This window comes from Coniophora puteana, assembly GCF_000271625.1.
Source record: "Coniophora puteana RWD-64-598 SS2 unplaced genomic scaffold CONPUscaffold_17, whole genome shotgun sequence".
Taxonomy (NCBI): Eukaryota; Fungi; Basidiomycota; class Agaricomycetes; order Boletales; family Coniophoraceae; genus Coniophora; species Coniophora puteana.
In genome coordinates, this window is record NW_006913069.1 from 37,482 (window position 1) to 64,188 (window position 26,707).

Genomic DNA, 26,707 nt, shown 5'->3' on the forward strand with positions numbered 1-26,707 from the left:
TATGACTCGAGCAATAGTGTACAGCCACCAAGAGTTACAAAAGCTCGCGCAAAGTTCTCCGAGACTTTATCTAGTGCCACTACCTGAAAATGCTCATGCGCTATTCCTCGACCTATTTCGAACGACCCCGCTGACCGGCTTTCGTAAGGTCGTCGACAACGTTCTTGGTGATTTCTTTCGCTCGATCAGTTGATTTTCGTACGTCTTCTCCGTGAGTATCCAGACGCTGCCTCAAGGTCGCGAATCTTGTCACCGCCGAACTAGAAAGTCAGTGACAATAAGCCATGATATACAACACTCAGAACATCTATGGCATGAGCAATATGGGTACTATCATTGACGTACGTCAAGTGGTCCTTGACCTGAAGAGTTCCTCAAAAGGCGATACATGAAACAACATTAAAACGACATACCAGATCTACGATCTCCTGATACTGCGCGGCAATCTCTGTGGAAGAAAGGGCTTAGCATACTTCGCGGTAGCTAGAAAAGTGGTTAGGATAACTACCGTCCGCTCCTGCAATCCATTCCTCCCTGGAGCACTCCGTCCATCTCTTGCATAGGGCGTCAAATTCGTCTTGACGCATCACGTCGTTCAAGTCGCCGATGACCTGAGGAAGCAACAATGGGTCGTCGCGGGAGGGTCCCGCGTACGGTATATCCTCTTGCCTGGGCAAGACGGGTGTCGAGTAGCGTTCATAGGTAGCCTACATGAATGTCAGCATATGTTGGGATTACGTCTCTCCTGTATCGCTCAAGGAACCAATAAAGGTCAGGGAACGGGTGCAAGCCTAGCCGCAGGGAACAGAGAAGCGACGAACGCAACGCAAGATCACTGAAGTACCTCGGCATGATTACGATGATCGCCGCCATGGCCACTATGTCCTTGATCCAATCTGTACCGCTTCGCTGCATGCTCGCCATACTCGAGGTCGTCCGAGCCCTCGTTGCCATCGCCCAGGAGTCCGTCGCCATCGTCGACGTTTGAAGTTTCCCCGATCCGGCGTTTCGATCGCCTCAGCGTCCGTTCGCTATCATGAGCCGAGGCGTGGTGAGGTACGTGCGGGACCTCAGCCTCTTCAGAGATACGTTCGAGAGTCCCACCAGGCCCAGCAAGAGGAGAAGACGGATGCGGAAGGTACGTCGGGATGGGCGCCATCACCTGCGTGGGGTGCATGTCGACGCGGACGAAGCCAGACGCAGCGCCCCCCGTGGATATATGCGCGCTATTTTGTGTGCTGTGGCCGTGCCCGAACCCGTGGAGCGCGTTAGCTGAGCCGGGGCGAAGTATAGATCCGGGTAGTCCAAAAGAAATCTCGCGATGCTTCGAGCCGTGCGACTTGACGTTCACGTTGCGGGAAAGCTCTCCCCCAGCAGCAACAGCACCGTATTCAGCACCGGAACCAAGACCAGAAACAGAGCCGATGGTAGTTCCGGGACCAGCGACGAACGGAGACCCAGGCCTGAACTTGTGCGGCGGTGCGCCGATGATGATCGCAGAAGGGTCCGGCGGGCGCGCAATACCCTCGAACGAGCGGCGAGAGCGCATATTGCCACTACCCCCGCCACCGCCAGAGTTTTCAGCAGCCACGTTTATCTCTTGATGCCCATGTCCCCTCTCGTCGCGGTGGTCCCCGGAGTGTCCATGTCCGTGTCCAGAACCTTCAGCCTTCCTATCGCCGCTGCCCCGACCAAACAGCTTCCCAAGCCCAGACTGCCTCGAGATCGGAAAGGGTTGTTCACCGCCGTCGCGGCTGCGGTCGCCCTGGGAGCCCCTAGTACTGATAGCGCCAGTTCCGGGCCTGTCGCCGCCGACCTGAGCAGAGGCGCTCCTCGGAGGCATCGGCGTCGGCGGGTGCTCGTTGCGATGTGCAGCCCTCGAGGCAGCGCGGGGAACAAAAACCTGTCGCGCGCTCATGAGCGGGAGATTTCCAAGGTGCTGGGGCCGAGGTCAAGGTGAGAAGCAAGCAGCTGCAGGCTAAATGCGCGTCAAGCAATTCAGGCGAGCTAACAACTGCCAGATTTCTCACGCGTCAGTGCCGCATCCACCACCTTAGCCCGCTCGCCCGAAAGTCTCGGGCTCGCTCTTCGAGTGCAGACGAGTTCAATTTCTCCAACTGTGAATTGAAATAAAGTACACAAGCACGCACATTGTTGCATTGGAAGTCAATCGTACAATATGTACAAAGAGCCTTAGAATTTCTATACTTAGAGTAATAGTAGCTAGCTAGAGGGGCGGCAGCGGCGGCAGCATCAATTCGATCGGCATCACTTACACGACTAGGGCTGGAACTGGTAAGCTGAACAACAGATATGCAATACTACAGTGGACAAAGGGGCAGAGGTAGGATGCAAATAACGAAAACGCCAGACCAGGGAAGATGGGAGGACACGAATTACGACCGACGCAGAGGAAATTGCAGGGGGGGAAGTACGCGAGATCATTTGGAGTGGGTAGAGAAAATGTGCAAGCGTGCATCATTAAGGATGGAGGGACGAGTATAAAGTTGCGTAGTAGAAAGTGACGTTGAAAACTGGACTGGATTGGAATGGAGTCGAACTGGAATGGTTTGAGCAGACAGGATTGTCCGAGAAGGATATAATGTGATGAACAATCAATGCGAATGGAAATCGTAATTCCGCAGACTTGACGAGACTTGATTATTATTAGGTTGGCAGCCACGGAAAAAAAGACGACACAAACCCATGGTTCAAAGGAAGCAAGCACCCATATAACCTACAGCACTCAATAGCCCGAAGTCGACGTCGTTACCTCACTCGCGCCCGGAACCCCCCCGCTGGCGGCTGGGTTCGCTGCCGTGCCCTGGGCATGCCAGAACGACCCGAAATATGCCCCAGCATTGGCCATAATTTCCACCGCGCGGCTGACAAGCGTGCCGTTCTCGAGGGGCCTCTGCACGTCGCCGCCCCTCGTGGGACTACGCGAGCCGCCCCACGACGGGCGCCTATAATGCGACGCCGAAGTGGAGGTAGAGGCAGATGGAGGGGGCGACGATGGCTTGTTACTGGCTTTGGACTTGAAAGGAGGCAACGTAGGCGGCGACGCAGGCGCGTTGGTACCGTCACCAGTATACGAGCTCTTGGGCGACGGCAGCAGTGGCTTCATCGACTTGACCGGCGAATTCGTTGGCGTCGGCTGGACGGACCTTCGAGCCTGCTCCTCCGAGACCTCCGATGCGGACGGCAGATGGAAAGAGGCCCCGTGCGGTGGGCTCGTCGCCTGGGCAGGCGACGTCACAGCAGGGGCAGGCACAGACGCCGATATCGAATGCTTCGAGTCAATGGTCAACTTCGACCCCGCTGTTGTACTCGCCTTGGCAGGCGTGACAGTCGACGACCCAGACGACGAAGAGATCGATGCGACCGACGACGCCAAAGCCTGCACGTCCCCGCCTCCCACAACCAGCGCGCCGGGATTGACATTGACAGGCGAAGAGGGCGCGACCGCCCGCGGCGTGCTCTCCGCCTCGTCAGCAGCTGGCTGTAGCGGAATCCGGCTTTCCTCGGGGCTCTTGCTCGAGTTTGCCGAACTCGAAGAGCCGCTCGAGCTGCCTAGCCCCCGGCCGGTCTTATCCCGGCCCCTACGCCCCTCCCGAGGAGCATCCCGCCCGTCCCGCCCATCACGGTCCCGCGGGCTGAATGCACCATAGCCTCCAGCAAAGCTTGCTTCAGAGGCGATGCCCAACCCGAACGCAGCGTCCGGCGATAAGCTGCCCATGGGCGAACTTGTCGAGCTCCCGCTCGTGCGCTCTCTATCCGAAAACGAGTTGGTGCGGGCTATTGAGCGCCCGCGCGATTGAGATCCCGAATCCTGGGAGTACAGCTGAGGGGAGGAATTGGAGCGTGCAATCTGGCCGCCCGATGATGATGGCGGCGAAAGCAACGCCGAGGAGGCTGAAGAAGCAGCCTTCACCTGAGGGACGGGCACCGGTGCAGTAGGCGTCTCCGTCGGTACATTCGATTCTGTACCCGTATTCGGAGTGATCACGTTCGGTGAAGGCGTGCGCGATCTTGACCTCGACCTCGATTTTGACCGTGACCTCGAACGGGACCTTTCCCTCTTCTCATCCACCTTCTCCTGGCTGATAACCACGTTGAGCGCGGGCGTGGGCTTGGACACCTCAACCACGGTCGGCGCAGCCTTGCTAAAATACGTCTCGCTGTCGGCTGCGCGGTGGCTAGGTTCGGGGGATACAACGAGAAGCGAATCAAAAACCTGCTGATCCACCTTGACATTGGAAGGGTTCGTCGAGAGTACCTCGGCGCCTGTCTCGGTCTCGCCTTCGTTCGCGGTCTCGTCGCTATGGGCGACCGCGGGCGGAGCCGCGGGATATATATCTTCCGTTTCTATATCCCTGGAGTACCCGGGCGGAAGATAGACAAGCTCGACGGGCGCGTTGACACCGCTATGGATCTCTGTCGTCCAGTGCCCTTTTCTGGCTTCGTCCATGCTCTCGTCCGAGCCGGTGTTGTGTGTCTTAAGCATCGTCGGCGCGATCAGCGCGATAGTGATGAGGTCCTTCTCGCGGTCCGCCCACGTCTCATCATCATGGGGGTATGGGTAGTAAGAGCCAGGCTTTGGGTATCCTTTACTCTGCGAATCGGGTTGAGGGTATGTCGGGTGAATTGTCGGAGGTTGGAAATTATATGAGCCCGACTTTGACTTGCGCCTTCGAGGTCCTCGGGAACGGGAAGACGATGATGACGTCTCGCTTGACGAGGAAGATCCGCCGGCACGTGCAGCATTACCTGTTGAATTTGAGGAACGTGCTGCACATTCAGGGGAAGTACGTCAGCGGCGTACTAGCGGGGTTACGGGAGACACAAACCTGCCGCCTGTCTGACTCGCATCTGGAGTGCGTCCTCGCCATCATTGTCCTCGTCATCCGAAGAAGAACTAGAGCCAGTGTGCCTGCTTGGGGAACTTGATGGCGGAGGTGATGATGATCTTGGGGGATTCGATGGCGCTGCTGGTGGCGCGGGCCGTGGGGTTGAAACATCCTCATCAAAGTTACTGAGTTCATCGTCAACGATGCCCTCTGAATCCTCGTCGTAGCTGAGAGAGGAACAAAAATAGGATAGCGACATTAGCGCATAATCATCACATCGAATGATAACCAAACGAAAACAGGAAACGAAAACAAGCCAAAATAAGAAACCGGAGCGGCAAAGCACTCACCCGTCGTCCTCGTATCCAGATCCACCCATCACGCTAGCCCATGCGAGATCCTTCTTAGTCCGTTCCCGTACGAGAGCTCCACTGCCCGGAGAGCCGGCATTCGGCTTCTGCTGCGGCTGATCGATGGCGATACACTGCTCGACGAACGTGTTGAATGTAATATGCCTCCTCCTCGGCGCGCCACCGGAATCTGCAACTGAGGGTTGAGGCGACCGAGAGTGGGACCCCATTGAAGATTGGCGACTGAGAGGGTGTGCGCCAATCTGGACTTCAGATGCTTCATTGGGCGCCTCGGAGGCGATAACACGGGGAGGAGAATCTCTTCTAAATGCGCGATTTGGACCCCAACGTGTGATATGGGTATCGCTCTTGACGGAAATAAGCGGTGGTCGCTGGGCAGAGGATCCATCCGCTTCTGCAGCTGCAGTCGACTCCTGAAGGTCCTTGGCGCGCTCTTCTAGTGAGAGGACTGGATTGGGACGTTCATCATCGGACTCTGGCGGAGAGAATAGAGGAGATGTGGGTAGTAAATCAGATGTCAAGAGCTCGCATATTGATCGATGCTTCAATATCGGTTTCTTCGGCTGGGAGGTCTGAGCCGAGGGTGGCAGTATGGGAAGTTTGGTGGGAAGGTCAGGAATCACTCGTTTAATTCCGTCGACGTCATCGTAAGTGTGTAATGGGCCATATAACCACGTTACGTCGGAATCCTTGAGCCTGATAGGTTGTTAGGATTGTATAGGACGGGGCGAGGCAGAGGGCAGGGGAATCTGGAACACTGACCAGTTCAACGTTTCAGGGGAGACGGTGCCCAGACCATTGCGCTGCTTCCACCACGTGCGCCAACTTGCGTTTTCGAGGCGGACGCCGTTGGCGATGTCGTTCTTCTGGCGGGTCATGTTGCGCCATGAGCGCCATACGTCCTCTTCACGCCAGTCGTGCGAGAGGTAGTCGACCTGGCCTCTTGGGAGGTCCAACAGGACGGAGTCGTCGGGAACAGCGTTGACTGTTCCCAGGAGGAGGGGGAGGTAAACCGCCATTGTCGTTGGGAGGCGGGTGATAAGAGGGGGGAGAGTGTGTGGATGGAGGGGGGTGAGAGGAAAGGGAGTGGGGAGTGCGGGGTATGAAGGAAGAAAGCAAAGAGGCGGTGAGATGTCGGGGGAGGGGAGGGGAAGACGCGAGAAAAAGAGCAGGGACAGGCGCCTGGTGTATTGCTATTTCTAATCGGCCACGGAGCTGTTCGCAAGGTCCGAAACTTGAGTCAGGATCGTATTGTGGCTGCAGTCCGCGGTTACAGGGCGGCCATTGCCGTGGACCTGGGCTTTAGCGTCGGCGAGCAGAGAGAGAAGGAAGAGGAGGCGTTGGCTTTGTGGTCTGTTGATTATTTATTCCGCCTTGTTGAGCCGTTCCAGCGAAAGAAAGAGCCACAGTGGGAGATACCTGCCGTCCCCTCGGCCCGTGGTGTCAGATGGCCCACATGTGAATATTTCCGCTCCTGCTTTTTCCGGCCATCGTCCGATTCATCGCGACTGATCTGTCTAGCCCCTCCAAACCAGCTGTGTGTTTCAATCTCAGGCAAATCATCATCCAACGAGTATACACATCACGCATTTCATGACGTGCCTATACGTACACTCGCGTCGCACATCGTCGTAGATCGTTGTGCTCTTCGCGAGGCCGACGTCGAATGAAATCCTATTATTAAATATGTAAACTGGACGTCACCGGTCGCACAGTCGCCCATGGCCAGGCCCTCGCAAGCTAAGATGCCTAAGAAGGTTCTTACCTCTTGCCGTGCCCAAGGCGCGCCCATGCCTTTACAGGGTTCCCCGCACTACCCCACAAGGCGCCACCCACGAGAACGCCTGTGAGAGCTTGACGACATTGCCCAGTACCTTCCTTACAGCTGATTCTCCAAAACTACGTATGTGATCTCCAATTCTCCCAAGTCCGAGCGGTCCCAGTGCGCGGGCTTCCCTGAGCATCCCGACCTCGACGGTGGAATCCAAATTCTACCCTTCAGACCGCTCCACTCGGCCCTCCGCAGCCGCATCTCTCGCATCTCTTTCTGTCCATCTTCCTCCTCTGTTCCTGAGCGCTTATTATGCTGCTGCGACGACAGCTCATGGTGCATATCAAGCATGGACTGCCAGCATCTGCCAGCATAACGTTCTGCCCATTGGCTGCATGACCACGGCCTCCAACTCAACCTTAAACTTGTTCGTTTCGTTTCGGACGGGTCATGGACACTACCGAGGAAGGCCGCGCGTGGACCCCAGACACGGACTCGGAACATATATCACCCCCAGCGCTATTTTCTACAGCTCGCCAGCATAGGCCAGCGCAGGCCAGCACTTGCCCGACAACCAACCTTACGCCACGCTCCATCTCACGGCGGCCCTTATTCCTCCCAGCTCTCCCCTCGTGCCTGCTCTTTATTACCCTTGCGCAGATCGTGCCGGGAAGCTTTCCTATTCGCTGGCCACTGCCGTCCCCGGAGCATTGACGGTGCTCGCAGATGCCCACCAACAGTCGCCAACGAACGTTCCGGTTTATTTTCGTGCGCGACGCGCCCTGGCCGAAGCCAGTGACCACTCTACGCCTCCATTCCACCGAGCCGTTCCTCGACGCGGCTCCCCAACTTTCCCCAACAGTATCAGCCCTCGTGAAGGCTCTCGAAAAATGTTAGCCCAAGTGCGGCTGCCTGAGCAATTTTGGCTGCGTCCAATGACCACCGACCCACTAGCGCGGACGTCTCACGACCCAGAGAACCGTTTTCACGGCGGCGTATGTCGCCACATGCATATGCGCGTTGCGTCCTCGAAACGATAACACGTTGATCTGGGGACACGGAGGACTGTCCCGAAATAAACGCGTCCTGAGCTGGCTGCTCGCTTTTACGCAGAGCACGTCCCAGAGCGGAAGGTATTTTACGTTAAGGTTCCGGGGCACTGACCTGACCTGACCTGACACTGCGAGCCACGTGCTGGGCGGGGCGCCCCCGTGTAATATAACTTGTGGCACTGAGTCCACACCTCAAGCGTCTGTTCGCCGTCGACTCCGGCTCGGAGCCCAAAACCATCCTTATAGATGATCTCAAGGATGCTAGACCCCAAAAGTAAGTGTTTGATGCACACGATAAGAACGAGCAATCTGTTCTCGAGCCCCAGCGGGGTTTAGAGCTGAATCTGCCCTCGAGCACGCTTTCTGAGGATCTGATTCAAGGCAGGCGCAATTACAATTGATGCAAGTGGCCGCGACGACAGGCGCAAGCACTCGGACTTCGAAGATAATTCTATAGAGCCAATTGGCTCTTCTCGATCATGATTAGCAACCGATCCTCCGGACGGGGTAACACAGCACAGCTGTCTCGAGCCCTTCCCCCCGTCTCGCCTCCAAGGAAGGAGGTGCACCTTCCGCTTCATACCAATGCCGGTGTTATGCTATCAGGCGTACATCACGCGTGCGCTGCGGTATAAGCATATGCAGCCAGGGCCAACCTTCCGGCGGGTATTGCTTATTATCCGTGCGTTGCGACTCGCTGCATACTATCTCTGCAGATACGCAGTTTTGCCGAGGAACTGCGTGCGCAACGAGAGCAATTCAAATTTCAATACATATCTTCCAACCACACTCGCTGACGTCAACAGGCGCAAGATACGCTGCAGAGCCTTACTACTGAAAATTGAAAGTCCAGATTCCAGGAACAATAGATCTTCACAGACAATCAGGGCGTCGACCGCGCCCAGATCCTTTCTTCCTTGACAATACACGTGTTTTATCGGACTCGGGGACTGCTCGCGGGAATTCGAATAGCCATGACGTATCTTGCGCCTTGCGAATATGGAAATCTCGAATGCCAATTAAGGCTCGAAAGCAGCAATTTGCGCCTCAAAGGTCGATCGGTGCGATGATTAGTTGTTGACCTGCTGGTATGGGAGGCGTTGGAAGCGATACTCACGGTATAGAAAGCGGAATCAAAGTTGCTTTACAGTCTGGATGAATATTTGCTGGGTTGGTGAGTGATCTACCCATTGTGGCTCGGCGACTTACTTTGTGGGATGGATACTAGCGACAGAAGCTGGCACTCACTGGTGTCTTCTTTTTTACAACGTGTACGTACGTCCTCATGCTATGCGTTCCATGCTTCCAGCTTCGACAAAACATTGAAACCCTTCGTTTACGACATGTTACTAAAAGCGGACCGCTTCTTCTTTGGGATCTTCTCGTAGAGCGTCGTTCAGCGATGGGACAACCTCGTTGACCAGCTATACCGCCGACCCGGAATCATTTTAAGAGTTATACAGGACGCCTCGGTAGGCTAGCTCAGCTTAACTTCGCCCTTTCTCGACGATTGAGACCATGACTTCGTCTGTTCAAGTTACAGCCCTTGATCATCCGTCTATCGTCCTTCACCCCGCTCGCCAGGCGAAAGCCCCGTTTGACGACCCTGAAGCCGAAATTATCCTGAGGTCCTCAGATAATGTCGAATTCCGGGTTTTTAAATCATTCCTAGCTTTCTCGTCGAGCATTTTCAGGGACATGCTCAGCCTCCCGCAGCCATCTGGCGACCCACAACCCGTTGATCTCACGGAGAGCAGCACCGTGCTCCGGTTGTTCCTGCTCTGTTGTTATCCGGTGACGTGCCTGTCAACATATCCCTTCCAACCTTTGGAGATCGCAGACGTAGCTGAAGCCGCGCAAAAGTACGATGCACCGTCTGTGACCACGTACCTTCGCGAAATCATCTTATCTCCCCATAATCTCGAGAACAGGTCCGTTGCAGCGTTCGCCGTGTGCGACCGCTTTCAATGGCGCGAGGAAGCGAAGAAAGCGGCTTTGCACACGCTCAAGCACCGCTTGCCCACCGGATGGCGCGCTCAACAGTGGTTCCTCGAGTCCAACGCTATACCCGGGGACCTGTTCATCCAGCTCGCCGACTATCACTCCCGCTGCGGAACAGCTGCTGGCAACGTCGGCAAGGAACTCCGCTGGACTATCTCCTTCCCCACTAAGCGCCCGCGCCACCAGTGCGAACGGGTCAGTGTCCCGCGGTACTCCAGTTCCAATAAAAGCAGTATCACAATGCCTGAGTGGTTTGCTGATTTCGTGAAGGAGACGAGCAAGCTGCTTGCAGCTGATCCGGACCCGCAGTCTGTCTTGGACGATCATAGAGTGGGCAATGCGCTTTCGGCCGCTGGTGCGGACTGTAGTGGATGTAGGAATGCTGCGTCGGCGTTTATGCATAATAGCTTTGTGCCACAATACAAGAACCGCGTTGACAAAGCGCTAGAGGAGGTGAGTCGTGGGTCCTTGTTTGTTGTCGTTCAGGATCATTGATTTGCGCTGGTAGGTTGACCTATATGATATGTGATATTTCTGAGGCTTAGAGGCGTCGATAAAAATTGGCACTCCCCTACCATGCGCAGAACTTGTAAATTCATCCAACATAGTCGTGCCTGAAATCACGTCCTCGAGTTTGTGGCAGGCCCCACTTAAGTACTCATCATTTCTTTCGTGCAAATTTCCCTTCATGCCACTCTTTGGTTTCGCTTTTTTTCCCTTTAAGATCAACTCGCCATCGATATTATCGTCTGCACTAAAAGGGAGAAATCAGACTTTCATCTTGAATTAAATCTAAAGGGATGCGTTAGAGTCTCTCGTCGAGTCGAGTCGAGTCGACTTCAGAGCCGGAGGTGTCGATAGCCACTCTTCGGGGCTTGCCGGCTCATTGCTATGTGTTACATGAGTTGTAAAGAGCTCCTCGCAGATTTTTTTTCTGTTCCACTCGACGTCTGCTGGTAAACCAGATGAAGAAAGCTTAACGACCTGGTGTCGCCCGACGAAACGATCGGCTATGCAAGTCCACCCGGTGAAAATTGCTGCTTAACCAGGTTGCAACAGCCGCCCCCCACAAAAAATGATGTGTGAGGCTGATCGATAGGGTAAGTGAACTGCTTGGAGGATAACATGTCAATCTCAAGAGACATCGGCGGAATGATGAGGAGGTGTGGAGTGTGCTTCGTGGCGAGCTTCACAACTTTACATCCTGTTGAACGAACGAATAACAGCGAAGTAACGTTGGTACGACCCATTGGCGCCAGAAATTTGGGTGCTGCGTTTACATGAGATAGACGTTATACGATCCTGGCGTCGGCCTCGCATCTACGCCAGTTTCGGTAACATCGACAACATCCGAGTCATCCGACCGAATTAAGTTGGGGTCTTCGATGAGCGTTGGTGGTAACAGACGTGAGGAATTCAAAAGGGTCAAGGGTCTGCCTAGACTCTGCGACGGCGACGAACGGTAGGTCGTGCACACATGCTTTAGCTCATTTACACCTCTTTCTATCGCAACATGTTGAGGTATTTCGACGATGGGCGACGCGGGGGGTTTTACACAACCTCAAAAGAGCGCAGCGACACGTGTAAAACGGCTGCACAAAGGAGACTAGACGCGGGGGAAGGTGCTGAAAGGAGGAATTTAAGCACCATGACGTCATAGTAGCCCCTATAACGCGGAAGCGATGGTATTGCTAGCAAGATCGTCGGACAGGCAAATTTACTCTAATACGTTTCTACAACATTTCCGCGGACGGTACAAACAAATTAGAGCTTAAATATGCAGATACGTATTCTTCGAAGTCCAAAACCACGCAATGGCCACGTTTAATCTTCTGACATTCTCCAAACTGTTAGCCTCCTCCAAAATATTCGATATTTTGCTTCTCCTACAACGTACGTTCGAAGTCTCACGATCTCTTCTTGTCAGAGCGTCACCTTGAACCGAATCTGCTCGTTATGACGGAAAATCCGAGTCAGCGAGGTAAAGACATAAAAGGTAGGGAACGAACATTGGACGTTGCCTTCTCGACCTCCATTGCAAGAGTATTGTTGAATTCCACCACGCCTGACCTGACAGTTTTAGCGCAAGTAGTGCAGTCGAGGGCTTGAACCTTCTCAATGATTTTGTTGAAAGGAAACCCGGTGATGGTACTCTTGCAAGGTCGGTCTTGTACAAGGGGGAGGATTTCATCCATGTAGTCGGCCCACCACTCCACGACATTGAACTGTTCGTCATTGTAAGGGAAGCAGTAACGCGTCGTCGCGCGGCAGCGTCCGAAGTGACTCTTGTAGGTCGTAAGCCATAATTGGCTTGCCGATGGTCGATCTTCAATCCATTGCTTATGATTTTTGCATACGGCTGAAACGGCCATACTACATTGGGAATGGTACGAAAGCAGGTCTAGGAGTTGTGTGGAAGATATCATCTTGATCTCGGGAAACATGGGAGGGATGAGGGGGAGGCGAAGAGTGTATGGTGCCGCAAGTTCGGCTTCTTTCTGCATTCCAGATCGGCATGCGATCGCAAAGCACCGATATGGGTCCTGCTCTAGGATGGAAGGGATTGAGAGTGCTCGTCCAAGACGTTTCTCGATGATAGGGACTTCGTATTTCCGAGATGCTTCGATGATGTCGACGACATCATCGAGCTGGATGAGGTCAGGGTCTTCTGCGAGGGTGGAAGGATAGCAGAATTTAAGGAACGAGTCCAAGGTTTTGCTGGATTCGGAGACGGGTATAACGGGAAGACCATCTCTATTCTCGCCGTCGGCATTATCAGGTTGCGGAAGAGAAAACATGGCCTCGAAGAAGGGTGATGCGAGAGAAAGAAAGAGTTTAAAGACTCGGAAGTACATGCCATCAGCCGAACGCAAGAAAACGTCGGCTTTGGGATGGTCAAATGGGCTCGATGCCAACGAAGGCGCTGCGTCTGAAGGAGGTGACATAGTTGGCTGTCGGTTTCAGTTTGAGACGAGAGAACAGAGAAAGGAAAGGGGAAGCAGTCTGGACCCCTTCTAAGGTCCTTAGGGTCTCCTTCACCCTATTCGAAAAATCCAGAAGTTGTATCTGTAATATAGATACAGCGAATCACCATTAAGCGAAGGAGGTTCAACCACTGGCAAGTCCCACAGCGCTTATTGCAGCAACACTTTCATACGTGTCGATATAGGCTCAGCGCTCAAGTTCTTAAGACATGATCATAATCAACCAGACATCAGCTTCGAAAGCATAAGAACAACTCAATAGAAACATGCGACTTAGCGAATGGGATACTTAGCCAGCCTCTAATCTTAGCCTCGCCGTCCTTTCCTACCCGCACGACCCGTGCAGCTCGGCAAAGACCAGCAGCCAGAACTTCGCCTTCCACTCCCTGGGCTCCATCCTCTTACGCCAGCTCAGTGACATCCATTTTTTCGCATCCGCGGTGCTGCACATAGATGCTGTCCGAAGAAACGGTGCGGTTGCATGTTTGCAGGAGGGCAGGATGTGGTAGAGCAGCTGGGCGAGGGGAAGAGCGCCCTTGACGCTCCCGAGTATGTTCGAGGTCTATCCATGATATGAAACTGTTGCAGGTAGCGGAGAGCTAGCACTAACACCGGCAACGTCGGACGGATTTATCCGTATGGCGAGGTCAATATGACACATGCTCGGGCAAGCACGCAGGACCGCAACCAGAGCTGTTAAAGTCACTGGCCACCCGAGCATTGTGAGGTGCAACCGTTCGAGCCTCGGCCAATGCGGCACAAGCGCTTCAAGCCTGCGTCATCAAGGGCAAGTTGGTAGCTGTGAAGCTGCATGACATGTTGTACAAGGCGCAGAACATGCGGAGCGGCGTAGGCTTTTCGATGACACAGCGACCTTCGGACAGCGTGCTGGAAGTCGACCACTAATCCGAAAGCTTCAAAATGTATAGGTGATTGGTCTAACGAGCGAAGCGATTGTCGAGGCAATGTGCGGCGGGGCGACGGGGTAGGTTCTGCTAGGTTTGGGGGGAGCAGACGCCTTGGAAGCCTGAGGTAATGCTAGGGAAGCCGAATAAGCCTACTTTGTCGAGCCTTTAAGCTTTAAGGCTGTGCTCTACTGCCGAAAACAAGAGAAAGGGAATCGAGGTCTTTATCCTGAAGAACGTTCAGCTTGTCGTGCGCATGTTGGGAAGGCAGCTGAGACACGTTGAGAGCACTCAACACTGCATACCAGACGATGGTGACAAGAGGACAAGCCTGGACAAGCATAGGCATGAATGTTTATGCCGACAAAATCCGATCCTGGCGGTGGTAAATCCGCCAATCGGATCGCGGACCGATCCCGTGTTCCCGCCGTCTACCTCTCTTCACCTTCTTTTATCCTCAACTACCGACCCGGAGTCCATTTGTAACTACTGTCAACGACTTTACAGCTGTCTGTCAGATATATGTCCATTCGAAATAAGCATAGGGACGGTGCACCTCACATGGACATCCCAGGATGATGATGATTGTCGGCAGGTCCTCACAGCATCCTGTCCACCACGAAGGCACCGCAACAGCCTAAGCGCTCATGCTTCTCTTTCAAGCTCCATCGCATGAAAGGCCCCGTTCTCCCCGGCGCATCACAGTTGGCCGAAGTCGCGCGCTGGTACTATGAAACACGTTCTCCCTGATAAAAATGCTGCATGTTCACGGGCCGAGGGTTGACGCCAGCGCTAGCCCTGTAGCCCCCCTCCATGAGCTTCGAGCATGTTCACACCATGTACAAAGGCAGATGATGCAGGTAGGCGCCTGCTGTGCATCGATAGAGCTCGGACGCCGATAGCTGACGCTAGTACAGAGCCGGCCCACAACGTGCTATGAACGTCCAAGATGAAGCTGTAAGAACGGCACGTATAAGTGGTAGGGCAGCTGCGTTCCTAGAGACCTCATCCTCCAAGCAAACTCTTACACAACTCAGCACTCAAAGCCTCTCGCACTCTAACTTGCCTCTTCATGGCCTCCTGCACTGAAGCGGGCGGCGATCACATCAACTCCACTGCTGCTTTTGACGGCACTACCTCATCGACGACGGCGCAGCAAGATTCGGCATTACCAGTGTCATCACTCATGGCTTCTCTTGGCTTGAACGAGTGGCTGAAGTACATCTTGCTGGGCTTCGTCGTGGAAATAGCCAGGCGGCAGTTGTACAATCTCGAGGCTTGGTTCACGAGTTTCTTCTTCGTCACCGCAGAAATACCCGCCGACGATGACTGCTACGGTAAGCATTCAAAGCTTTCCTGGTGTCTAACGCACGAAAAACTGACGCAATTTGTTAGACTGGCTTCTGGTCTGGCTCTCGAAACAACCCGCGATCAGTAAGCCTTCTCCGAATCCACGCGTGTTTCATACTGCTAACCATATTATTGTCAACGCACGCAGAGAACGCACGCAAGAAGATCTTCTCGACTAGCAAGGACCGCAGGAGCCTCGCGATCCTGCCCGAGGAAGGCGACCACTGGTGCGACGCCAAGAGCCGCCGCCTCTTCAGCCTCCCGTCTGTCTTCGAGACGTACTCGCTGTGGTACAGGCACCGCTTGGTGCGCGTGCGGCGCGTAGCGCTTCCCCGCCCCGGGTATTACGACAGAGAGGCGATGGAGCTCCGGTGAGTTCTTCTTAGCTGTAGCACTATGGGGTTTTGGTTTACGAGGGCTTGGTTGCGGGCAGGGTTCTCGCGTGGGGCCAGGAGCTCTTGAACGAGCTTCTTCTGGAGGCTAAGAAAGACTATCTATCCTCGTTCGAGGATAAGATCTGCGTTTATGTGGCTATCCCGTGCGTGCGTTTCTCCTGACCAGACAACAGGCTACTGAAGGAAGGTCTTCAGGTCTTCAAGTGACTGGATCCCGCTCGCCACGCGCCCGAAGCGACCAATTCAGTCGATCATTCTTGATTCTGATATTCAGGATATGGTCCTCGAAGATGTCCAAGAATTCATGAGGAGCAAAGCCTGGTACACTGACCGAGGTAAATACACAACATTGTCACTTTCCTTCGGGGTTTACTGAAACAACATCAGGTATACCCTTTCGCCGAGGATACCTACTGGTATGTCTCACACTCTGACCATCAGCAGCTACCGACTGAGTATATTTACCTACTTTAACTAGCATGGCTCCCCCGGCTCGGGAAAGACGTCCCTCATCCACAGCATCGCAGGAGAACTCGGGCTCAATGTCTTCCTCATCTCCCTTTCGGCCCGCGGCATGGACGACACGAAGCTCGCAGAGCTCATCGCGTACCTCCCCGAGCGGTGCATCACGCTCATGGAGGACATCGACGCTGCGTTCCTGCACGGTGTCAGCCGCGACGGCGTCGATGGTATGGTGAGTACCCAGGCTCAAAGTCATAGCGGCGGTGCACCATCGCCGCAAGGGCAGGCACAGGCCCATGCGCCTGCGCCGACGCCCAACGGGGACTCGGACTCGGACGACTACTCGGGCAAGGTGACGTTGAGCGGGCTTCTGAACGCGCTAGATGGAATTGGTGCGCAGGAGGGCCGGATACTATTCGCGACGACGAACCGGTACGCCGCACTCGATCCGGCGCTGTGTCGCCCCGGGCGGATGGATATGCATGTCGAGTTCCGCCATGCAAGCAGGCGGCAGGGCGAGGAGCTGTTCAAGCGGTTCTTCATGGTTGGGACGAATTCTTCGTCAGCGGAGTCGGCAAGGCAAGGCGAGCGGCAGGGCTTTCAGGCTGGCAACAAGGACGCGCGGGTGTCACGTCCCGAGGACCCCGTCAGTTATTCTGTGTCTGAGGCCTCCTCGTCGGAAGTGACTCTCATCGATGTTGACGTCGCGGCGGAGCACTGGCCAGCGAAACAGTCTTCCGTGGGTCTTCCCCAGCTGTCAGCCGAAGAGATCAACGACCTCGCTATCCGATTCGCGGAGTCGATCCCTGAGCGCGAAGTGTCGATGGCGACACTCCAGGGCTTCCTGATGATGCACAAGCGCAGTCCCGTCGACGCGGCCTACAAGGTCGGCGCTTATGTGGAAGACCTCCTTGCGTCGTCTCGGCCCGACATTGTCTCTTCCGGTGCCGTTGTTTCCAAGGTTGAGAGTCGAACATAGAAAGAGTCTTCCTGGTTTGGCGATGTAGGAAGCTGGCAATGGGGAGTTATGTAGAGGGTGGTGATCGTATTCCGGCTGAGAAGACATTGGTGTAATATCTTCAGTGTATTCCTAGATCTTTTGTATTGATAGATTCTAGACATATTACCCACTCAGGCATTTATCTTCTATACAGTAGTTGTGTGATGATGGTGATGTCTAGTACCGAACTGTGGTGGATGGGCCGAAGCTTGAATCAAAGTGTGCTCGTCGTTGTTTGTTAAATGATGATGATTAGCGTTGCAATTTTTGACAGGGGAAATATGCTCCAACTTCTTGCGGATAATCAACGCAGAAGGGTTGTCTAACATGGGATTGATTGGACTATGTCTAGATATGATGTTGATGAGTGATGTACATGGAGAGCCCCGAAGGTTATCAGTCATGCTAAGATACTTCCTGTGCGCTGACTAGCACGTCTCGACCGTTCAACCTGACCGAGCGGCGCATAGGATCCCGTGATAATGGTTTTCGCATATCTGTCAGCGGATCGAATCAACAAGTCAGAACACAACCACCTCCCAAGCGCAAGCCGGAACAACGAGTCCGATGAAACGAAACGAGGACACACCAAACGCATCCTCCTCGTCCCTACCGCCTTTGTCTGTCCCCAAGGTGCCATAGTACTTGCGGACGCGTCTGTACACGCTATACCCGAAACCTTCGTACATCTTGATCGCCGAGTTCGTGCAGCGAACGTAGAGGTCGACGAAGAAGCCCTTGTACATCTCGTCGGACACGTACTCAAGGTGCAATACGAGGGCGCGAGAGAGCCCCATGCGGCAGTATTCGGGCGCGACAGAAAGCGCAGTGATGTGCCCGTGCCACTCAGTGGAGAGGCCCTCGGCCTTGCCCATGACTATAGATAGCGTTGTGTTTCAGTGGCAAGCAGAAGGGGCGAGGAGAGAACGATGGGGATTGGGGGGCGATGTACCGTAGCCGAGGACTCTTGGATGCAGCAGAGGTCGGGCCATCGGGAGAGATAGGCAAGATAGAAGTTGATTCTAAACTGCAGCGAGATTCAAAATAATGAGCAATGCAGGGGGCGCCGGTGGATAATCGATGATGCATATGGCGCACCGTCTCAGTCCAGATGTCCAAGTTGCTTTGGCAGGAATCGTGATCAACGGCATCACCAGGGAAGCGTGCGGGCTTACATGTTGTTGAATTTGAGCATGTCGGTTGCTTGCATGGGCCGAATGACACTCATCTTGGGCTAACGTGCGCCGGACGGCTTCTAACGAGTGATGCGGGATATAACTTCGTACAAGGAGCAACTGGCAAAGCCGTCGCTAACAACGCGAGGGAATGGACTGCCTATTGAAGCAAATTAGCCCCTGTCAAGACCACTTTCGCCTCCGTCGTAGCCCGTGTCTACTTCCGTTGCTTGTTCTTGCACCATCAACATTTTCAGAAACATTCAGAACTCAGATCTTCAGAGCTAGCCCATGCAATTCTCTGTTAATTTCTGACTTCCTCTCTTGATTTACGCATTACCAGTAGGAACACAGACTTGGCCTGGCATTGCTCAAATCAATCTCGATCGAGGAACTGAGCGCCACACACCAAGCGGAGCTCATCTTGCATCTCACGATATGACGCCAGTGTCGACCCCAAGAAGTTCAAAAAAGAAGGTCTGCCAAGATGTTGTTCCATCTTGGATGCTTGTGTATTCTTCCTCGACGCTACACGTGTCGTGTCGAATTCTTCTGCCCTATCTTACGCGAATAACTTGACTCAAAAGGGCAACTTACGCCTCAAAGGCTGATCAGCGCCTCAATTCAACAGCAGGCTGCTGATTTGGAAAGGAGGTGTCTAATTGACGTTGACATTAAACGTGGTAAGGCTACATGAAATAATCCCAACTGGTTGGTATCTTACCTTTTCCAAATATTCAGTTCTGATCTTATGGTCACTGTGGGTGCCGAATATTGTGGCTTCTTTCTTGCGACTTGTACGAACGTCCTATGGTCAGAACAAAGCTCGCCAAGTATAAGAGAACACTCGGTGATAGGGATACGAACGTCCTCACGAGTAACGTACGTTCATCAGCTTGAAGGGATGTAGAAAGCAATCTACCGTAACCTTAGTCTTGAATTTACAGGAAGCATCAGCTCAATTGCCCCTCTGATATTTGATGCCCGCAAACTTAGGCGATAGCACCCTAGTGGTCCTCTGCATCTGTAACTAATTCTGAGAACCAACCCTCGTGCAACTGAGGACATCGCTCAGATAATCTGCTCTCAAATTTCACCCAACTTCTCCGCTGCCATGCCCTTCCCGTTGCCTCTCACCTGGGCAAAAGTTGATTTTCTCGACTATACATTCAACCTCGGTCCCCCCGATCGTCCAGCAGAACCTCCGTTTGATGACCCCGAAGCTGACATTATTCTGCGGTCTTCAGACAATGTCACATTCCGGGTCTTCAAATCCTTCCTTGCCTGCTCGTCCACTGTCCTCGGTCAAGTTTCAAGTGGGGGCTCCCAAGTCATTGATTTGTCGGCTCACAGCTCCGCTGTGCGGACTGCCCTCCTTTGCTGTTACCCGGACGAATATCGGCCGTCCACTCCATTGGAGCCTGCAGCAATTGCAGACGCCGCTGAAGTCGCATTAGTCTATGGCATGCCTGAAGTCACCAACCTCCTTCGCCAAGAGGTCGCCTGCCCTCACAACCTCCAGCATTACGCACTCGAGGCTTTTAGCGTTTGCAAGCGATTCAACTGGAACAAAGAGGGTCGTGAGGCGGCGCTCCATACCCTCTCCCAAAGTTCTCCTTCTCACAAGAATGCTAACCAACGCTTACTCGACTGGTGTTCGTCTAAACCTTCCGCTCGTCAAGTTCCTTCCGTTAACCGCGTCCTCTCCAACTACTATTCACGATGTGGGAAAGTCGCCAGCAGGGTGGGCACAGATCTGCGCTGGCCAATTTCGTATCCCGTGAAGCGCTCTCACCACCAATGCGACATCGTGAGCGTCCCTCGCTATGGAAGAAACAACCTTGGGAGTATCAAGGTGCCTGTATGGCTGGCTGAGTTCGTTGAGGAGACGAAGGAGGCATTCCTTGACGATCCCGACGTGGTGTCCGTGCTGTCAAACGCAAGGATAAACTCCACGCTCAGACTTGCGGCGGCTCACTGTACTGGATGCTGCGAGTTCGCGCCCGCTTTTATGCACGAGAGGTTTATACCTGCGTACAAGACTTTCGTGCAGAAGGCGCTGAATAAGGTATCTATGTCTCAATCTCTATACCGGTCAAACCGCTAACCTTGATACATGTAGGTTGATGTATGGAACGCACGCGACGAGATAAATAGGGAGAACGATACACGTGGATGTGACGATTGGGATTCGCGGGACGATGTAGACGAGTGGGTCGATGCAAACGTATGGGACTGCAAGCCTGTGGCGCAGCAAAGGAAATGCCGCTAGCTGCCGATGTCAACGACTCGAAGAAGCGTTTTTGACCATAGCTCATTTGTGCGTACACATGTTCAACCCAACCATACAAGTAGAAAATACTTCAGTACTCAGAACGTCATCTCGAATTTGATCTAGTAGATGGTCAGAAGGAAGAGAGGAATAGAGGGAAAGAGCGTACTCCGGACGTGGCCTTTTCGATCTCTTCGGCGAGAAGGTCGACACATTGTGCCAGACGCTCCCGCACAATTTTCGGGCAAGTATTGCATGAGCTAGGTTTCTGGGCTGTTTCAATGATCCCCTGGGTGTCAAAGTTTCTGACAGTGCTCGGAGAAGGTCTATCTTGCACAAGTGGAAGTATTTGGTCCATGAAATCAGCCCACCAGCCTGGAACCTCCCTGCTGCCGAACTGATGATACTTCCTTCTCGGACAGTAGCCATGACTGTCAGTCAGCCAGTCGAAGCCTTTCAATGAGAAGTACGCAACCATCCATGGGGTACAGTCGTTGGCCAACTTCGCAACAGCCACGGTGCACTGCGAATGATACGTGAGGAGAACGAGGAGCTGCTTGGAGGTCACCATGTCGATCTCGGGAAACATGGGTGGGATGAGGGGGAGGCGTAACGTGTACTTGGCTGCGAGCTCCGCCTCCTCTTTCATTTCAGAACGACAAGCGATCGCGAAGCATTTGTACGGGTCCTGCGCTAGAACCTCAGGTGTCGCGAGAACACGCCCTAAACGTTTCTCGATGACAGAGACCTCGTATTTTCGGGAAGCCTCGAGGACGTCGACAACGTCGTCTAGCTGGTTCAAGTCCGGGTCTTCGGTGAGCGTAGAGGGGTAGCAGAATCGGAGAAAAGAGTCCAGAGTCTTGCTGGACTCAGAGACGGTCACGACCGGCAAACCGTCCTTGAATTCGTGTGCGGTGTTATCTGTCGCGGCAGGCTGCGGCAACTCAAACATGGATTCGAAGATGGGTGAAGCGAGGGACAGGAAGAGCTTGAAGACGCGAAAGTACACGCCATCTGCAGACAGCAAGTAGAGGTCCGCTTTGGGGTGGTCGAAAGGACTGGAGGCTGGAGGGAGAGATGTTTCGGCTGGAGGGGTCATAGTGGTGTGATGCAAGTTCGATGAAATACGTCGAAGAAAGTGAGCGCTTATAGCAGGTTTAAGCGGAGATGCGAAGTGAGCGCTCGGCCAATAATCGAGCAAGCTTCGGTGAATCGTGGTTGTAAGAATACTACAGCACAGGCCTAGACTTTATATGTTTTGTGGAACCAGCCTAGCATCATGGTCAAGAACAACGGAGCACAACGACCAGGGAGACGGCTGTCGTCAGTTCCCAGAAATAGCCTTTCAGTACCTTATCCAGAGAAGCTACTCTTGTTATAAGAAGCCTGATACTAAACATAACGTCGCCTGCTTCTACTAATTCAAGTTCGCACGCCTCATCTCGACGACCTTGTTCCAGTGCTCGGACTCACTAAGGCTCCACGCATTCAGTGGTTGTAGGGAGACAACAAGGCAGAAGATGTGTACAAAAGCGGCTGAAGGGGAGCACATCGCTGCGAAACGATAGTTGGAGAACAACAGTCAAGTCCTAGATGCGGCGGTTTAGTGGCAACGCGGAATAGAATAAGTATTCCTTGGATAGGTGCCTGGACTCTATATGCTCCACGACGTGGCGTCGTGTTCAGATATGCCAACTCCGGTAGCAGTCGTAAAACAGCTAAGAGTCTCGGAGCATCCAGCAAAAAAAGGTGGGCTTCAAGGGATCCGAGCAGATGCCAGTATCCGAGGAGAGTCAGGAGTTGCGAAGGTTCTTGTTCAAGGACGGGAATCGAGCCAAAAGATAGCGTCAATCTGATCAGACGGGTGAGACTCTTCGGCGGTTGGAGGTCAGAGTAACAGACGTGTGGTAGATTACCACCCTGTTCCAGGCCAATATCGTCTTCACCGGAAGCGCAGAGATGATAGATAGCGGAACAGAAGCGCAAGAGGCGAGCGCGCTCGTGATGACTTCGAGGGGCTTATCGGGTATATCGGCGTCTGAGAAGTGCAGGTTAATGCTAGTGGGAAGCCGAGACCTGGCCAGAGAACGCGCATTGAGAGTTCGAGCCAGCACAGCCGAAGAAATGTTCGATACTAACAATACGAGCAGAATACGATACCGTGATAGTCCAGTCCCTCTGAGTCATCTCGCGCCGAAATTCCTATAGTAGTTGTGACCATCATCATTGCACGACACCCAAACGACACCAGTTATGGGGCGTTTGGTCAGGACGCCCGATTCGAAAAGATGATCGTTGGAGAGAAATGAACATACGAAGCAGAGCGGTCCACTGACGTCTGGTCTAGTTCTCCTTTCGATCCAGAGGTCATCGACACTTTCGTAGAGTGCGTTGACTCGGAGCGAAGGTTCTTTCAGATTCTTGCTGGCTCTGGCCAATCGCCCAAGAGCTCTCTTGCCATCTACCTGAGAAAGTATACGGTCTAGAAGCTCGGAGATCTGCAATCAGCGATGCATGTACAAAGTTAGAGACTGTGGTGATGGTCGTCGAGCAGTATGCGCAATGCGCATGACGAATTTTCACCGCGAATATGCCTTCCCACGGCCCCAACACAATTAACTCCTATTTGCGACAGAAAGCGTTTCATACTCTGCTGATATTTGCGCGTGCTACAAATCCACGTAGAACACCAAGGCTAATCTTACAACTACTATTAACCGTACGATTCTCTTAGATGGCCCAAGCGATGCTGCGAGAAAGAAGCGTTAGGTTGCTCGCAAGCATTTCATCAGTCCAACAAAACTTACACCTTGCCAGAGGTATCCTTCTGTCCGCCGGTGATGGAGAAGGACCCGTCAGCGTTGACTGTAATCTTCATCTGGCCTCCACCACCGTAGAACCAGTTGCTGCTGGTCCCGCTGACTTTGACAGACCAGTCGCCACCGGGAACTACATATATGGTCAGCAATGTACATCATTGGGAACATTTGACAGCGGAGAGAGTACCTTTGTTTCCTTGGTCTTCGAATTGGATGTAGCCAAGGTTAGGGATGATGAGGTAGGCTTTGGTGGAGAACCAGTAGCCCGGCGTAAACGCGCCCTCCTGTCCGTCAGGACCACCAACGATGGTGTATGTCTTGCCGCTGGGGACTGAGACGGTGGCGATGGTCCAAGTCATTTTCGCTTAGAAGTGAATTGGTTGTGAGGTACTAATTGAAAGGCTGGATGAGTGTTGAGGATGTCTAGCTCGCAGATGAGATGCACACCCTTTATACGCGTTCAACGCTGCTAGAAGCAGCGTTCCTGGGTGAACATCTTGCGGCGAGGAGCTTTCCCTCTGTTAGATGTTGGTCGTTGACGTTAACGTGCCTATTACAGACCTCTATTTTGGTTGAGTAGGGATTCGTGTTTCACGGTCAGGGGCTTTGAATGCAATGTGTAGTTCCCCGCTTTCGAACGCCGATCTCAACGTGTTAAACGCTCGTAGGAACGTGCCAGGCACCAGTCCCTGTATCGAAAGCACTTAGCGTCGACAGCTTGCATGTAATGAATACAGACACTTCAGGAGGTTTGTTCGGGTGCCTCTGCGTATATGTTTCACGTCCGACCCAAAGGTCTGGTTATCATTTGTTCTAGAACTTTGAACCCTGACATGAACTCAATCCAGGCGTCATCGTCCGTGAACATATTGCAACGCATGACGGCCGCTGACTACCACAGAACTAAACCTTCAATAATGTACGTACTTACAAGAGTGTTGAAACGGTGATGAGCGCCTCCGCCATTTATGTGGCAAAGCCTAGAGCAATGCATTTATCCGCAAACAATTCATCGAAGAGAGCTCAAGACCGCCGGGAGATGAACTTGCTCAAGTCCTTCACTCTCGTCGGTAGAGACTGAGAGCTTGAAATACGACCAGAATCAGTTAGCAGTAGACCATTTTGAACACTGACGGGAGACACACCAGCAGCAACCGATTTCGCAAGCGGGTTAACCCACTTTTCAGACTCTTTGACTTCCTCTAGCTCTTTCAACCGATGCATCTCCGCAAAGACCAGTAGCCAGAACCTCGCCCTCCACTCCCTTGGCTCCGTCGTCCTCCGGCGCCAGCTCAACATCCATCTCCTCGCCTCTGCGGGGCTGCATGCATCTCTACCACGTGAGGAAACGGAGCGATCGCACGATAGTAGTGAGGGAAGCATGCAATGCAGTAGGCGTGCCAGAGGATCGGCATCCTTGGCGCGCTCGTGGGTATGTTCGAGGTCCATCCAAGTTATATACGCGTTGCGCGGTAGCGGAGAGCTAGCGCTAACATTGGCGACGTCAGCCGGGTCTAACCGCACGGCGAGATCGAGATAGCATAAGCTCGGGCACGCCTGAAGGACCGCAATGAGACCTGTCAGAGACACAGGCTGCTCGAGCTTAGTCAGGTGCAGGCGCTCGAGCCTCGGCCAGTACGACACAAGCGCCGCGAGCTCCATGTCATCGAATGTCAGTGGGTAGCTGCGGAACTTGATAACGAGCTCTCTGAGCTGTGCAAAGCCGCGAAGTGGAGTAAGCTCTTCGATGCCAAAGCGGCCTTTGGGAAGCGGGCTCGACCAGTAGTCCGAGAGCTTGAGTACGGAGAGGTGCTTGCGGCAGACGAGCGAGGACAGAGTGGAGGAGATGAGTGATGGAGGTGAAGGGACACGTTGCGCCGGAGCCTGGACGGACAAGACACCTTGGATAGGAGTCATTGTCATCGTTAGAGCGCGCAGACTTGCATAAGTGGACTTGTCGGAGTGCGATTCTGAGCCCTCATTATCCTGGAATAGCGCACGAAGCGCCCTAGCCCACGTGTCAATGCTGTCGATGACCAGGTTGAGCTCATCCACGTCTCGAAGTCTGTACCGCTCTGAGAGCCATGTATCGCTTGACATCACGGGTATTACCAGTGTTCCCAGTGAACTCGCGTGCGCAAGATGCGCCAGAATCTCTACGTTCAGAGGTCCGCAGTCCAGATGGTGGAGGTATTTCCACCGGCATAGCGTCTTGGCCAACCGCATCAGTTTGGCTGGGTCTCTGCCAGTGCCCTTGTCAAGGCAGGTGAATGACTCGATGTTTGGACAATATAGGTAGGGAGTAGGCGCGTTGGAAATAAAATCGTCGGCTGTGACATCTGGGATATGCAAGACACGAAGGGAAGGGGTCAACACGATGCGGTGGAGCGATGCCAAGTAGATCGTGCCGCTGAGTCGTAGCGTGCGCAATCTTGGGAAGAGAGGGATGGGGCACTTGCATAGTGCGTCAAAAGTGTCCTTGTGCAGCCGCCGGTGAATGCTGACTTTGATGTCCAGATTCTTGACCCGACGAGCGTAGGATGCTAGCGAGGCCCAATCATCGTGTGTTAGCTCTCTGCAGAAGTTCTTGAAGGAAGCCCCTCCTATGAGGACAATGGCCAAGGAGTGATACTGACAATGAGACTCACTAGTGTCGTGGGCATACCATCCCCACCAGGCGTCGCATCCAATAAGTCTGAAGAGAGACAAGTTAGCAGCCTCGGAAGACTCTGGATACTACCATAGAGGGCGTCGAGGGCAGGGTCTTTGAATACATGGCAGACTCTCGAGAGACGAAACAGCGTCTCTTGGCATTCAATCTGCTGGAAGATGAGCTCGATGAGCTCAGATATGAGAAAAACGTGGTGCATGCTGGGTGCTTAGCAGGGTAAGATGTTGCCAGGAAGATGCAGAGCACGCCGGAGGAGCTTTAGAGGCACCATTCGGACAATTGCGACACTCAACGAGTCTATTTGGAAACTTTACTTCCTGTGTATCGTGTCAAGTGGAGGCTGTAGTTCTCAGGGCAGACGAGGGTGGAAGCGTGTCTTGAGTGTGTCAGCGTCACTGTCAACGTGTATGCGCACGCCAACATATAGCTCGTCAAAAAGAGCGGAGCGACACGTAAAATGGGTAACAAATACCGCATGATGAATATGATTGACAGCGCGACACGTTGAACTTCTTGTCTAGAAGGACTTCGGGCCTTCCTCCAAACAGACCAATGCCTTCAAAGAAATGATCCCGCACGTCACTATTCTCGCCGTTTTCACCCTCCTGAACACCACGACCTTTCCAACA

General features: G+C 53.5%; 10 protein-coding genes across 10 annotated transcripts; 3 read left to right on the forward strand and 7 right to left on the reverse strand.

Annotated features, from left to right (window-relative positions):
• Positions 1 to 279: 279 nt before the first annotated feature.
• Positions 280 to 1,195, reverse strand: CONPUDRAFT_140093 (uncharacterized protein). Its single transcript, XM_007776316.1, has 2 exons — positions 414 to 1,195; positions 280 to 362 (listed from the first exon to the last, which is right to left on the reverse strand). The coding sequence occupies exon 1, from the start codon at positions 1,175 to 1,177 to the stop codon at positions 833 to 835; it is 345 nt and encodes a 114-aa protein (XP_007774506.1). The 5' UTR covers positions 1,178 to 1,195; the 3' UTR covers positions 280 to 362; positions 414 to 832.
• A 4,733-nt stretch (positions 1,196 to 5,928) lies between these two features.
• CONPUDRAFT_66052 (uncharacterized protein) lies at positions 5,929 to 6,099 on the reverse strand (the record flags this gene model as incomplete). The annotated part of the gene is made up of 1 exon (XM_007776269.1): positions 5,929 to 6,099. One exon carries the CDS (start codon positions 6,097 to 6,099, stop codon positions 5,929 to 5,931), a length of 171 nt encoding a protein of 56 aa, XP_007774459.1.
• Positions 6,100 to 9,562: 3,463 nt separating this feature from the next.
• CONPUDRAFT_66183 (uncharacterized protein) lies at positions 9,563 to 9,763 on the forward strand (the record flags this gene model as incomplete). Its single annotated transcript, XM_007776284.1, has 1 exon — positions 9,563 to 9,763. A coding segment is annotated over one exon (201 nt), but the record flags the coding sequence as incomplete, so codon positions are not given.
• Positions 9,764 to 12,042: 2,279 nt separating this feature from the next.
• CONPUDRAFT_26165 (uncharacterized protein) lies at positions 12,043 to 12,966 on the reverse strand (the record flags this gene model as incomplete). Its single annotated transcript, XM_007776249.1, has 1 exon — positions 12,043 to 12,966. A coding segment is annotated over one exon (924 nt), but the record flags the coding sequence as incomplete, so codon positions are not given.
• A 1,658-nt stretch (positions 12,967 to 14,624) lies between these two features.
• Positions 14,625 to 17,213, forward strand: CONPUDRAFT_169502 (P-loop containing nucleoside triphosphate hydrolase protein). The gene is made up of 9 exons (XM_007776317.1): positions 14,625 to 14,794; positions 14,852 to 14,913; positions 14,972 to 15,271; positions 15,330 to 15,368; positions 15,433 to 15,655; positions 15,718 to 15,822; positions 15,875 to 16,014; positions 16,067 to 16,095; positions 16,158 to 17,213. The coding sequence occupies exons 2-9, from the start codon at positions 14,871 to 14,873 to the stop codon at positions 17,118 to 17,120; spliced, it is 1,842 nt and encodes a 613-aa protein (XP_007774507.1). The 5' UTR covers positions 14,625 to 14,794; positions 14,852 to 14,870; the 3' UTR covers positions 17,121 to 17,213.
• A 243-nt stretch (positions 17,214 to 17,456) lies between these two features.
• CONPUDRAFT_140095 (N-acetyltransferase) lies at positions 17,457 to 18,412 on the reverse strand. The gene is made up of 5 exons (XM_007776318.1): positions 18,317 to 18,412; positions 18,240 to 18,264; positions 18,094 to 18,168; positions 17,731 to 18,007; positions 17,457 to 17,638 (listed from the first exon to the last, which is right to left on the reverse strand). Exons 1-5 carry the CDS (start codon positions 18,367 to 18,369, stop codon positions 17,547 to 17,549), a joined length of 522 nt encoding a protein of 173 aa, XP_007774508.1. The 5' UTR covers positions 18,370 to 18,412; the 3' UTR covers positions 17,457 to 17,546.
• Positions 18,413 to 19,430: 1,018 nt separating this feature from the next.
• Positions 19,431 to 20,423, forward strand: CONPUDRAFT_77371 (uncharacterized protein; the record flags this gene model as incomplete). The annotated part of the gene is made up of 1 exon (XM_007776319.1): positions 19,431 to 20,423. The coding sequence occupies one exon, from the start codon at positions 19,431 to 19,433 to the stop codon at positions 20,421 to 20,423; it is 993 nt and encodes a 330-aa protein (XP_007774509.1).
• Positions 20,375 to 21,687, reverse strand: CONPUDRAFT_132003 (uncharacterized protein; the record flags this gene model as incomplete). The annotated part of the gene is made up of 2 exons (XM_007776320.1): positions 20,375 to 20,710; positions 20,758 to 21,687. 2 exons carry the CDS (start codon positions 21,685 to 21,687, stop codon positions 20,687 to 20,689), a joined length of 954 nt encoding a protein of 317 aa, XP_007774510.1. The 3' UTR covers positions 20,375 to 20,686.
• A 1,631-nt stretch (positions 21,688 to 23,318) lies between these two features.
• Positions 23,319 to 23,766, reverse strand: CONPUDRAFT_159211 (uncharacterized protein; the record flags this gene model as incomplete). Its single annotated transcript, XM_007776321.1, has 3 exons — positions 23,319 to 23,337; positions 23,396 to 23,537; positions 23,595 to 23,766. 3 exons carry the CDS (start codon positions 23,764 to 23,766, stop codon positions 23,319 to 23,321), a joined length of 333 nt encoding a protein of 110 aa, XP_007774511.1.
• A 587-nt stretch (positions 23,767 to 24,353) lies between these two features.
• Positions 24,354 to 26,277, reverse strand: CONPUDRAFT_169506 (uncharacterized protein; the record flags this gene model as incomplete). The annotated part of the gene is made up of 3 exons (XM_007776322.1): positions 24,354 to 24,491; positions 24,553 to 26,010; positions 26,073 to 26,277. 3 exons carry the CDS (start codon positions 26,275 to 26,277, stop codon positions 24,466 to 24,468), a joined length of 1,689 nt encoding a protein of 562 aa, XP_007774512.1. The 3' UTR covers positions 24,354 to 24,465.
• Between the last annotated feature and the right edge of the window lie 430 nt (positions 26,278 to 26,707).